Below are 13,668 nucleotides of genomic sequence, written 5' to 3' on the forward strand. Positions count from 1 at the left end.
GAGCTAGGAAGTAAATCTCTATTAGTACTGGGAAAACCTAGACTTCTTTTATTTAGTATCCTGCAAAAGTGGGAGCTTCAGGGAATGTTTATACATAAACTGACATACTTTAAAATATTTGGAGGGCTTAAAGAGGAAAAAATGTAGTATGCTTGTTCTTGTGGTCTGCAAAATGTTGAAACGAGTCCTTGAACTACTGTAGTCACATAATCAAACAGACTAAGTGCATAGGTCTCCTTACCTCTTCAATTGTGATTTGGAAAAAGAAAACTCAAAATACATATTATTATTAAATGAGGAGTTATTTCCTTATCTCCTATCAATATACTGTTAAAAGTAGAGGAAAAATTTAAATATAGCCTAAAGTAGAAAGCATAACTGGGAGAAAATCTTTGTAACTGAAGCAACCAATAAAGGCTTAATCTCCAAAATATACAAAGATTTCATACAATTCTATAACAAAAAAAGCAAACAACACAATTGAGATATGGGCAAAGACCTAAATAGACATTTATCCAAAGAAGACAGAGAGATGGTCAAAAAGCACATAAAAGGATACTCAACATCAATAATTATTAGAGAAATGCAAATCAAAACTACAATGAGGTATAATCTCGCATCAGTTAGAATGGCCATCGTCAACAAGTCTACAAACAATAAATGCTGAAGAGGATGTGCAAAAAAGGGAAAGCTCCTACACTGTTAATGGGAATGTAAGTTTGTGCAACCACTATGGAGAACAGTATGGAAGTTCCTCCAAAAACTAAACGGAACTACCACATGACTCAGCAATCTCACTCCTCGGCATACATCCAGAGAAAATCATAATTCAAAAAGATAATGTGCACCCCAATGTTCATAGCTGTACTATTCACAATATGCAAGATATGGAAACAACCTGACAGAACATCAATAAAAGAAGATGTGGTACATACATACAAAGGAGTATTATTCAGCTATAAAAAAGAAGGAAATAATGTCATTTGCAACAACACAGATGGACCTAGAGAATATCATGCTAAGTAAGACAGAGAAAGACAAGTATCATATGCTATCATTTATATGTAGAATCTAACAAAAATGATACAAAAATACTTACTTATAAAAGAGAAACAAACTAATAGATTTCAAAATCATACTTATGGTTACCAAATGTGGGAGGGAGGAGTAAATTGGGAGGATGAGATTAACACCTACACACTACTATATGTAAAACAGAAAACTAACAAAGACCTATTATATAGTACAGGGAGGTCTACTCAATGGTCTGTAAAATCCTATACATGAAAAACGAGTGGATATACCTATGTATACAACTGATTCACTTTACTGTACACCTAAAACTAATACAACATTGCAAATCAACTATACTCCAATACAATTTTTTTTAGGGCCATACCCACGGCACATGGAGGTTTCCAGGCTAGGAGTAGAATCAGACCTGTAGCCGCTGGCCTACACCACAGCCACAGCAACACCAGATCCAAGCCACATCTGCGATCTACACAATACAATTTTTTTAAAAAATGAAAGCGTAACTGCTTTGCTTTAAAACTATGTCCTCAAAGTTTTGTGCTTTTATTAAAATGGTAATCACTATGCTATTAATTATTGTAATATACGAAAATTATTTAAGACTCAAAATTAGATGGAATTCATTTAAATCTAGCCCATATAAAATTAGTAACTGATATTACAACCAATATTAATTGTAGGAAAAATATTAATAAAAACATGATGGGCTAAAACTTATCACACATTTATGTAAAAATTTGCATTGTATCATATTTATTTATTCACAGTTCATTTTTATTTGCACAAAGTGCAATGCAATTTAAACAAATATTGATTAAATTAGCATTGTAAATTTACAATGATAAAATTGCGGTCCTCAACTCTTGGACAGCCTTAGGGTCAGTGAATTATTCAAGAAAATATTTAAAAGACATTTTGAAAAATGATCAAGAGTTATCCTAAAAAATTAATAGGAAGCAACAATGGGAATGGTTGATCAGAAGAGCAAGAAATACTGAAAAGCACGCCCATGAGAAGCACACTTAATATTTCTTTGTATAGTCCAAATCAAATGTGAAGAATGTGTTAAAAGAGCATTTGCACACTGAACCATTACTTGAAGATATTAAACAGAAAGACCAGAATGGCCTGGTCTTTGAGTATTCATTGCTGATGTATGAAAAGTAGTGATGGCGTTAGTGCTTAACAATTAAGCTAACATAAATCCAGAACGAACAAGTCATGCTTTCTAAATAAAAATGTACATTGGTTCGTTTGACTTATCCTTTATGAATCTATGCTAACTTCATGTTCACTCCTTTCTCTTGATATCCTAATCTTCTGTAGTCTACGGTTTGTGAAGTTCATCTTTTCTCCTTTTTGAAAGTTTATAATAGCTTTGCTTTTTACTCTTCTACTGACTCCCTTAATGTCCAGTTTTCTTCCCAGATTACAGATAATGGCTTGCCTAATCTTTTATTGACCTAGGACCTGACAGAAAGAAGTTGGAAGATTAAAATCCTCTAAAGCAAGTAAATGTTTTCAATTTTTCCATGACCCACCTTAAAGTACAATTTTCTGTTACCAAAACTTACCCTTTTTCACATTTAAAAAATATTCCCATGGATAGGTAAAATGGGAGACAGTTGTCGCAAATCTTAACCATCTTCCCAGATGGCAAACTTCTTGCTGTTCTCGATCTTTTAAACTACATTCTTCAATGTTAGGTTAACTTTACTAACATCAGTTCACTCTATGCTTAATAAAATAGACACATTTGAGTCTTTCATACTCATTGTAGTTATGTATTCCCTTTTCTTCCTATTATTGCATTTTACTTCACTCATTCAACTCCTATGAGGGAATATGAACATAAGTTATGTTCTCAAAGAAGTTATAGCCTAGAAGTGAGGCTTAAATATTCCTAGAATTTTATAATACAAGAGAGAAAGTGATGTGGGGGAAAGGGTCAATTAGCATTTCACAGGATTTCATTAGGTTAAGATTACTTTCAGTTGATTAAATATATTTAAAAAAAAAACTTTATATAAGAGGTTTATTTAAGCTGAATTTTTAAAGAATCCCTTATTCAGGCAAATGATTAAGCTTCAATGAATCTATAAATTACACAAAGTGATATGTACAAACATGGAAGATATTTATACATTTGTATTTAAATGTGGGGGGAGGAGGGAAGGGTAAGATCATTAGTATTTATTCTGAAAGACATCTCTGATACTCAAAATGGTTAAAAGTAAACCATACCATGCTGAATAGTATTTGGAGAGGTTTGCAAAATGATTAAAATTAGTATGATTACAATTACATTCTCATTGCCTCCAAATGTTCATCAGCACTTATCCTTCTCAATAATCTGGCTGAGGAAGCATGATGAACTTTTTCTTTGAATTTTTTGAAATATGCTTTTCCAAAGATTAGAAAACACATCTGACTGTTCCTTACTATTTCAAGATAGAACATGTTCACTTTATTTCCCAAACTTTCTTTATATCTATAAGATTTTTCACTATTGACAAAAACTAAGTCCATGATAATATTGTGCTTTTGTTGCTTCCTTTACTTCTTTGAAATGGAAACTATTGTCATTTTAAATCAATAATAAAATGATAAAAATAATAGGCAGGATTAGAATACAGGCAGAATACATCATATTAAAATATGTGGAGCATATTTTAAATTTTAAAAAAGATGGGAATTGATGGGAAATTAAAGCATATGCTAAGGAAATATATAGAGAAAAAAGAATAAGATATGCATTTGGAAAATAGGAGAACTAATAATGTCAAAAACTAGAAGCATAAATATAAATATTTATATTTATATATAAATATATGGGCTAAATAGTGTTTTACAGATAAGAGTTTTCTATAAGGATGAGTGCATGAAAAACATGGTAAGGTGATTTTAAAAGATTTAGAATCACAAAGTAAAAAGTGACAGCAACTGAACTACTCACTTAAATAAAAAAAAAAAAAAAAAAAAAGGTGGGGTTGGAGTTCCCATCATGGTATAGCAGAAATGAATCTGACTAGGAACCATGAGGTTGCGGGTTCGATCCATGGCCTCGCTCTGTGGGTTATGGATCCAGTGTTGCCATGAGCTCTGGTGTAGGTAGCAGACGAGGCTCAGATCTGGCGTTGCTCTGGCTGTGGCACAGGCTGGCAGCTGTGGCTCCGATTAGATCCCTAGCCTGGGAATCTCCATGTGCCTCGGGTGCGGCCCTAAAAAGCAAAAAAAAAAAAAAAAAAGGGGGGGAGGGAGGGATGACAGATATAACTGCATGATGTCAAGAAATCCAAGTTCCTGAATTTTTGAGGTGTTTACAAAAATCTAGGAAGGAAAGCCTAAAAGTCTAAAAAGTATAAGAATATCTTTTTTAGTTAGTAGAATGTGAACTGATGACAAGAGATTGACAAGCACTAAATAAAAAAGCAAAATTGACATTAAAGAAGTATGTCTGCATAATACTGCATTAAAGAGGAATAAATTTCCAGATCTAAATACAGTATCATTCTTTTGTATTCTGCACATATGTTGAATAAGGAAACAAAAGCATCAAAAGTTACTGCATTATTGTTTACATAAAATATTGCAATGACTTTAACGTCAAAGAACAAAAAAAAAATATGTTCATGCTTTCTTTACTTGAGCTGGTCAAATTTCTCTCCACATATCGTGAACTCTGTAGTTATAGTAATAATTTAAACAAATTTTCAGTTCTCTGTCCTCACTTTGTATATTCTGCATGGTCTATGAATTCCACACAAAAAGGTGCTTTACAAAGACCCAAGTCACTTCATTATGACTTTTTAACAGATAAAATTTTCTAATACTCTTAGATTTAAGTAGTCAAACTTTGCCTGTCCCCAGATCTTTTACATAGGTCTAGGTGACTAGTTGACAGTCCTGACTAAAAGTAATTTCCTGAGATTCGGAAACGTTGGGCTATACATTCCTTCTCAATATTACTACCAACACTAGAAAAATAATAAGAAGGTTCTATGAAATGCAGAAGCACAATCAATGAAACAGTTCTGGTCCTTAGATGAAAATTTAATTGACAGAAATCTAAATGTTACAATTATCAAAGTATTCGAGGTTCTGGGGTAAAGAGAATTGGCACTAATGTTATTTGACAAAAATGCTGAATGAAATAGAAAGTTTGTTCATGTGTTTGGTGAAGTATAAGACCCTAAACCTCCCTCTAATTTCCAGAGGCCTGATTTCTCAACATTAGATCCTCATTTGGAATACACTCTTCTTCAGTGATCTCCTCTCTCTAGAAAGATATTACAAATCAGACTTTAGTGTTTTCCTCTTCTGTTTTGTACTCTGCTGGGTAAGGCCAAAGAATAAGTGTTTCAAAGTATCCTCACATCTATCTCTGTAGCCCAACCTCTCTCCAGGACTTGAGCTTGTATTTCAGCCACTTGGCTTAAGGTATGCATCCCCAAGGAGTCACTGAGTAGAGCCCAGAAACCATGAAACACAGCACATCCTCTTGAAACATTATTTAGGCAAAGTTTAAGGGAAAAGCAATATCTTACATAAGTCTAAATATGAACCTATTACAGAGTACAATCTAAAATCCATAATACTTTTCAGATGAAAACTGAAGACTTCAAATAAGATTACTTTTTGGCTAGGGGTAGGTGAGTATACCATTGTTGGAGATATTGTCATAGAAAAGTCTAAGAAGTTTTGCATTATGCTAAATAAATATACCTTATAAATACGGACTAGCATTTTTGTATCAATACTGTAGCAAGAGTGAAAAGAGGTTTAAAAATAGAAATGACAATGGACAAACTATGAAGCATGTCAAGTTTATCCTGCACCACCACCATCATCACCACTACCACCTCTCAGACACTGCCCAGAACCTGTCCCAAGCTCTTGAAGAATTTGGATTCTTTTCTTAACCTCAGCCTCAAGGTTGAATATATTCTGTCTTTCCTTCATCAATATGAAGAATATTCTTCTGTATTCCATTCTCTTAAGATATTAGTACGAATGAAAAGGGATAATCATTTAGTACTAAATATAAAGGGTAGTGGTCAGATAATGAAATTTTATAAAATATCACTTTGGACATATCTATCATTAGGCAGAATTCTGCTGAACATTTACATTGTGCCAGAGAATTAAAGAATGATAAGAATGCAAAGATGAACTTAATAACAACAACAAAAAAAGCCAACCTATTCTTTCTGTGGAGGACAGACCTGAAAATAAGGAAGTGTATTAGAAGCCATTTTTCCAAAAAGGGTACATGGAGATATAAAGAAGAGTCTGTGTTGTGTTGGTAGGAGAAAAAAAAAAAAAGAGTCCAAAAAGGCTTCTAAGAGAAAATGGCCTTAGAAGTAAGTCTTAGAGGGTAAGCAGGTATAAGCCACACACACGGCAGAGTGGGGCGGGGGATGTATTTCAGGTGAACACAGAACTATGAAACAGCCTAGTGAGTCAAGGAAGCTGAGAAATTCAGGATGAATGAAGCAAAAAATTGTAAGGGGGAGGGAAGGTCAGCTGCCCCAGGTCACAAATATGGTAGAGAATTGGCACAAGGCACTATACCTCACCGCCCTGATCAGAACATTATTGAAATTAAAATCTTAAATTTCTCTCTTTTATGATATTCCAAGGGACATAGAACAGGCTCTACAAAGGGGCTTCTTTTTTTTGTCTGTGCTTGCTTTGAAGGATCCACCTTACCTTGGTGCCCTACATTCCAATTCCAGGGCCTACAGGGCGATTTATGGCTGGAGAGTAAGGAAGGGGGAGAGGAAGATCAAACAGAGATAATGAATTTGTACTTTACTGTGTATTTTTTGGGGAAAAACTGGTGGATTTTAAGCAGAGGAAAAAGAGTTTTCAGAAAGTTTTCTCAGCTAATCCAAATAGAGGTTTTTGAGGTAAAGGCAGGGAAAGGGAAAATGACAATAACATGGGGTAGTTACATTGATAACCTGAAATAAGTTATAAATAGTGAAGATATGAATATGTTGTGTCCTACAGTACTGCAGTAGGAAGAATGATGGCCCTCTAAAAGATATCTAGGTCCTAATCCCTAGAACCTATGAATATGTTGTGTTTTTTGGCAAAGGGAAATTAGGGTTACAGATGGAACTAAGGTTGATAATCAGCTGACTTTAAGGTAGGGAGATTATCCTAGGTTATCTGGTTGGGCCTGATGTGATCACAACAGTCCTTAGAAGTAGAAGAGGTAAGCAGGAGAGTCAGTGTTACAGTTATAAGACGTAAGCAGGAGTTGACTGGCAGTTGTTGGCACTGAATATAAAGGAAGAGAGACACATACCAAGGAGCTCATTCACCCTCTATGAGTGGGAAAATGCAAGGACTAGGACTTTTTAGAGATCCAAAATAAACAAAGCTCCTCCAACATCCTAATTTTAGCCCTTTGAAACTTATTTTGGACTTCTGGCCTCCACAACAATGGATAATAAACCTGTGTTGTTCTGAACCACCAACACTGGAAATTTGATACAGAATCAATAGGAAAAATACAAATATTCAACTCGACCTTGGCACAAAGAAAGCCCTTGACTGAAAGCCATACTGAACACTGATTCATATCTTCATTAGAGGTCTCGTCAGGCAGGTCTCACCCTTCATAAACATTTTTCTAGATGTGGCATGCCATACTTATGTCTTGCTATTAATGTTTCTTTATTCTTTCTCCTCAAACAGTTAAAGATCTTGTAATATATGGATATAAATTTTATGTCTTTTGAACAATCAGTTACTGAGCTTTGTGTCCATTTATGTCCAGACAGATAATTTAAAAACAATCACCATTAGGGACTTCAAGTGTAACACAGAATTTGAAGTAGGAGCTTTAGAGTCACACAGACATGGACCAAGTCACATCTTTGTCTTATTGGTAGTATAACTTTGGGTAATTTAAAATACTTGAGCCTCAGTTTCTTCATCTGTAAAAAGGAAGAGCAAAGCCTTAGGATCCTCAGAAACATACTCTGAGATGAGGTTTGTGTGCAAGTGTTTAAGAAAATGCTTCCAGGAAAACACATAAATTACAGAGTAAGCATGATAGAGAAGGAATGGATTTCAGGCAAAATCCTAGCATCAGCATGATTCTGCAGGGGAGCCTTGGGGTATAAATTACACTTTAGATTTTCTTATTTCCAAAGGCTTTTAATACTGTATAGGGCAGTCCTTGGCAAATGGTGTCCTAAGAGGAAAGTGAACTCCCAAGTGATTCTCTCCGGTTTTTTGTGCCTGAAGGCAAAATGAGTCTAGTAGCCCTTAGGCAGTCTTCCAAAGAGTCTCAGGGGTTGGCTGTGAGAAGTAAAAGAACATAGTTGCTGGGGGGTAAGGCACATATAATCAAAGAGATCCTAAGGGATCAGGATGGAACTTGACTGAGTCTGCCACAAGCATCTACCTCATAAAACTCTTCTAAGGATTGAATGCACTCATGTTTTTCTTTCTTTAGCTTTTAAGATTCCTAAACTAATTTTCCTTTGGAATAGAATGCAATATCTAGTGTCATGTTCTGCACATAGAATGATAAGCAATGAAATAATTCTTTATTGATATAGGCATTCAACTCAGAAAGGGTGAAGGAGACAAAGGAGAAATAAAGCAAATGTGAATGATACAAGAATAGAAAGTAACCAAATTAGTCTGAATCTAGTATTTAAAAATGACTGTAATTTCAGTCATTTTTTCAAGCTAGAAACTTGAACAACTTAAGATTTTTAACTGTTTGCTTTCATCTCTAAAAATCTAAGCAAAGTAAAACAACCAATGAACAAAGAACATATTTATCTAATGACAATAAATTCTAACAGAAAATATTGTCCTCCCACCCCTACAAAACAATCTAATGAGTCCTCAGAATACATGTAATTTTTTCTTAAAATATGTCCTTATCTACTCTATTCCTATACTGACCATTAAAACCTTTAATTTTGATAGCACTTTACAGTTTTAAAGTGGATTCAGTTTTATACAATGCACAAACAACTCTGTCATATATATTATCACCCCCTTTTTACAGATGAGAGAAAGCTCTGACAGGGTAAATTACTTAGGTAAAGTTGCACAGCTAAAGGCAGAATATCAACTTCTGAGTCGCAAGAAAGTGCTTTCCTCAGGGTTCTACATTATTTTACACCTCCTATCAGTCAAGGTCCAGTCAGGAGAAAGACTCACACCACAGTTAGAACAGGAAAGATTTAAAGAATTATTAACTAGTAAAAGGAGAGTGATTATTAAGAGAGAAGATATCACTCAAGAATACATGAATAGCACATTGAGGGAGCAGCCACTACCTCCAGGTTGTGGGAGAGAACTCTAGGAAGGATAGCTTAGAAAAGCTACTCCCATCTCTGCCCTCTAAGCTACAATGCCTGAGAGACAGTCCTCAGAGATAATGTGGCTGTGACCCACTTAACAATCAAGAAATTGGCTGAGGTGCCACAGACTGAGCTAGTGAAGAAACCACTAGCTAGGGTGCTAGTGAAACTTGCTAGGAAGCCAACCCCTGGGTTGCCAGCAAGCCACACACTGGGGAACTGACCAAATTTATTTGAGGGTAAGAAATGCTGGCCAGAAAGCCATTCACTGACCACCACACCATTGAAACAAAAAGTAGAGCAATGGAAACAAGAAGAGGAGTATTCCTTTTTTTAAATGCAGTATCCTTCTACAAGTTCTATCGACAACAGTGCTAACATTGTGCTGACAATAAAGAAATGTTTACAACTCATAGTTCTAATATCACAGTTCAAGGCAAAGAAGATGAATTAGGAGCTGTGAGACACTAAATTAACTGGCACACACCTCAATGCCTCTCCTGGGTTCTGAAGGGCAAAATGCTTTTACTCCAAATTTCTGCTCCATTTTTCCCCCGTAAGTATCCCTACACTAAAATGAGGACCTAATCTTTGGGGACACTATGTACTGATTACTGGTATGACATATGGTAACTGTATGGGGAGAGTGTCAACACAGTGACTGAGACCAGTTCTTGAGCCAAAACACTTAGGTCTGAATATTAGCTTCACCACAGACTAAATGTGCAGCCTTGCAAAAATTGTTGTCTGTATGCCTGTTTCCTTATCTGCAAAAGGGGATGATAATACTATCTACTTTATTAAGATGTCAGGAGAACAGATTACAGACATGTGATAAACGTTATGATAATTGATAAGAACTTTATAAATATTAGTATTACCCATACACATTACTTGGTAACTAGTGTTTTAAAATACTGTTTAACTCAGTTCTCATTGTTCTTATCACCAATTTCCACCTAGGGCTGTGTGGCTGTGTTTCATAATGCTAAACCCAACTTCTCTGGGTGACACCAGGCTATGCTACAAAAGGTCTCGACCTCATCTGGGCATTGTCTGTATCTCTTGCTTCAGATCCTGGCATTGCCCAGGCTTCCTGAATAATCCTCATCAATCAAAACCAGTTAATTGGAAAAGTGAAAAAAGGCACATGGTTACAGAAATGATCTTTCTTTAAGATCTTCTGCAGTTCTAATTTGAATCCCCCACTTGCACAAACAGTGAGTTATACTAGAGAGAGGAAAAGGAGGAAATTATCATTTTGAGTACCTGCCTACTCACCTATGCCAGGCAAACACTTTGCATGTATTATTTGATTTCATCCCTGCCACAAGTCTATCAGATTATTGAGAGATAAAGGAAATCAAGGCTCAGAAAGGCCAACAACTCACTCATAAACACACTCTTGCTAGGTAGCAGATCCTGAATTCAAACCCAGTCTTTCTGTTTGGGTCGACTAAGCATTTTTAACTGTTCCGCTTGCCTCCCACACTTTCTTCAACTCAGACAGTAAGAACCCTAAACGCTCAGTGCTTTTCATGCTTCTTTGATTTAAAGAGATGAGTGGGTGAGCAACTTCTTCTTTTTTTTTTTTTTTGTCTTAAAAGTATCATTTGAAAGTAAAGCAAATGAAATTCATTTACCAGTTACAGGAACTTTAAGAAATCACTAACATCTCACAGGAAACTAGCCTCTGAATGAAGACCAAGGCCCTCCTGCATCCTGGCGCCCCAGTCCTCACCTCTCCTCCAGGCTGCAAACTTGGTGAAGGAAAAGTTGCCTGGCGGCGGGCCAGCTAGCTGAGGTTCAGCCAGGGCTCTGCCGCTCTGTTCACCCAGGAGGCTTCTTCTTCTATGAAGCAGGAGCTTGACACGTCAAGTAAACTTAGGGTTTCTCCCTGGTCCCAGCTAGGCTGAGGGTGCCTCGCTCGAGGGCGTGCCCCACGGTCTCGCCGCAGATCCCGCGCGAAACTGCCAGGCTCTCTGAGGAAGCGGCTGACGCCGGCCGCCCGCACCCCCTCCCCGCATCCCCTTTCCTCCGGCTTCTCCGGACTAGGAAAAGTGGAACCGGTTCCTCTTGGTGCCCGGAATCGCCTTTCATCAGATAGCCCTTTGCTAAGTTCCCGTCTGCACCTGAGGGTGGGACGCTGCTTCCCCTTACCCGGCTGACAGGAAAACCAGCCCGGAGTTCACTAACTTTGCGCTCCTCTGAGGGGGTATGCTGAGAACTCTGCGGAGTCTGACTGAAACGTGAGGAGACAAAGCCCGTCTAAACAGTGAACTCCGACGCCTCCACCCGCCTCGCAGCGCACAGGCCTTCTTCACCGACTGCACGCCGGGTGGGTCCCACAGCTCGGCTCTTTCTCACGCCAGCATCCCGCGCCGGGAGGCTAGCGGCGCACGAGCCGCAGCACGAGCACTGGGCGCGAGGAAGACCACTATTTCTGCTCCAACACCCAGGTCCGAGGAAGTCTGAACGTCCTCAGTATAGCAACCCAGCGGGCCGCTCGGCCGCTGGGAGGCTGAAGAAACGTCCGCACTGGGCTCGCGGCCCTTCCTGCCAGCCTCCCCACTCCGGGCCTCGGCTCCCTCCTTTCCCGCTCCCGCCTCTTCTCGTAGGCTGCCAGGCGGACCCAGCCAGCCTCTTTCTCAGCCTTCACTACCGGGTCAAGCCGCGGAGGGAGGGAGCGGAGACAGCAGCGAAGCAGCTCCCCACCCGGCGCGCGCGCGCCCCTCCTCCCCCTCCAGCCCGCTCCCTCCCCCTCCTCTGCCCTCTGCCTCCTCCCCTGCTGCCAGTACATTACAACTAGTACGCGCGCACACATACACACGCACACGCGCGCGGACCCTGCCGCTGCCACTGCAGCTACCATGGATATCAGCTAACAACACACACTCAGGCGCGCGCGCGCGCGCTCCCACTCGCACCACGCAGGAGTGGCCCCCGGCATCCCTACCCTCCTTCCCCACCCCCACCCCACCCGCTCACCAGCTCGGCTACTGCTCGCACAGGCTGCCGTCGCCGTCGCTGCCGCCACCACCACCACCACCACAGCTCTTCTCTGCTGCGGGGCCACAGCCTTGAGTGTCATTCAAGGGACAGCACAACCTTACCCAAGCTCTCCTACCTCTGCCCAGCGGTCCCTGTCATCCTCCCCCTTCCTCGTCCACACTCCATCCAAAGAAGAGGGAAAGCACCGAACAGAGAGAGGAGCAAGGCAAAGTCTGCTCTTCTCACCTCTCGGCCCCCTGGCTCCTCCATCCTCATTCTCGCAGCACCAACTCCCCTATCCTAAAGGAAGCCCTCAGAGGCTGAGGCGACTCACCCCACTGCCATGTCCAAAAGCTTGAAAAAGAAAAGCCATTGGACTAGCAAAGTCCATGAGAGTGTCATTGGCAGGAACCCCGAGGGCCAGCTGGGCTTTGAATTGAAGGGGGGTGCCGAGAATGGACAGTTCCCCTACCTGGGAGAGGTGAAGCCCGGCAAGGTGGCCTATGAGAGCGGCAGCAAGTTGGTGTCGGAGGAACTGCTTCTGGAAGTGAACGAGACCCCCGTGGCGGGGCTCACCATCAGGGATGTGCTGGCCGTGATCAAACACTGCAAGGACCCCCTCCGGCTCAAGTGTGTCAAGCAAGGTGAGCGCAGCGGCTGGCTCTGTGCTTTGCCAGGAGGCTGGACCGCCCGAAGCGCGGGGCACAATAGAAGGGTGGGCTCGCGTGTGGAAGGGGGTGTGTTGCGCGACAGTAGGGTGAGGTCGTGAGTCCGGCAGAGCAAGTGAGCTTTGCCGGGGATCCGGGGGGGAGGAGGGGGTCAGTGGAAGGGAGGGGCGGGTTGCGGTGTGGTGTGCAACTTTGTTTGCGCAGTTACCCCCCCTCCCCTTTGGAAGGTGTTCGGCCTTGTCTGAGCTCGGAGGTGCTGGCGAGCTCCTGGGACAATTGAATGTGCGTCAGCTGCACGGCTCGCAGTGGTTGTTGAGCTTTTAGGGAAGGAAGGACGGAAGGAAGGAGGAAAAGGCATGAGAGAGGAAGGAGCAAGTTGAAGGTGCAGTGGCATCATCAGCAGAGCCGGGAGGAGTAGGGGGTGGCGGGGCGAGTGGAGGACTGCGGGCTCCGTTTAGGGAGCTGGACCGAAGACGCCTCGGTCAGAAGCCCGGTCCCCTGGGGATTTCTGGGACGCTAGTTGACAGAGAAGAGAAAGGGCAGATTGCTTCGAGCGCTTTGACGGGTCTTCCTTAACTTTTTCTCTGCCTCACTCCTCTCTCCCCCCTCCCCCGCCCTCGGTCGCGTCATGTGGG

The 13,668-nt window shown here is 40.5% G+C and overlaps 1 protein-coding gene and 1 long non-coding RNA gene across 20 annotated transcripts in view; one reads left to right on the forward strand and one right to left on the reverse strand.

Annotated features, from left to right (window-relative positions):
* The window catches only part of LOC100737186 (uncharacterized), a 566,938-nt gene extending 554,692 nt beyond the window's left edge, over positions 1-12,246 (reverse strand). For 4 of the 6 annotated variants that reach the window (XR_014816031.1, XR_014816032.1, XR_014816030.1 and 1 more), the window contains exon 1: positions 11,116-12,246. This is a non-coding gene — a long non-coding RNA (uncharacterized LOC100737186). The remainder of the gene's footprint in view (positions 1-11,115) is intronic. The other 2 variants (XR_014816033.1, XR_014816029.1) reach the window with 1 other exon arrangement.
* The window catches only part of MAGI2 (membrane associated guanylate kinase, WW and PDZ domain containing 2), a 1,324,949-nt gene continuing 1,323,487 nt past the window's right edge, over positions 12,207-13,668 (forward strand). For all 14 annotated transcript variants that reach the window (XM_021102528.2, XM_021102530.2, XM_021102529.2 and 11 more), the window contains exon 1: positions 12,207-13,009. In XM_021102528.2, the coding sequence (XP_020958187.1) occupies positions 12,709-13,009 (301 nt within the window). In that variant the 5' untranslated portion in view covers positions 12,207-12,708. The remainder of the gene's footprint in view (positions 13,010-13,668) is intronic.

This window comes from Sus scrofa, chromosome 9, assembly GCF_054392235.1.
Source record: "Sus scrofa isolate SSC_HxYL_T2T_F1_AM1 chromosome 9, Sscrofa_HxYL_maternal_Yorkshire_Landrace_v2.0, whole genome shotgun sequence".
Classification (NCBI taxonomy): domain Eukaryota; kingdom Metazoa; phylum Chordata; class Mammalia; order Artiodactyla; family Suidae; genus Sus; species Sus scrofa.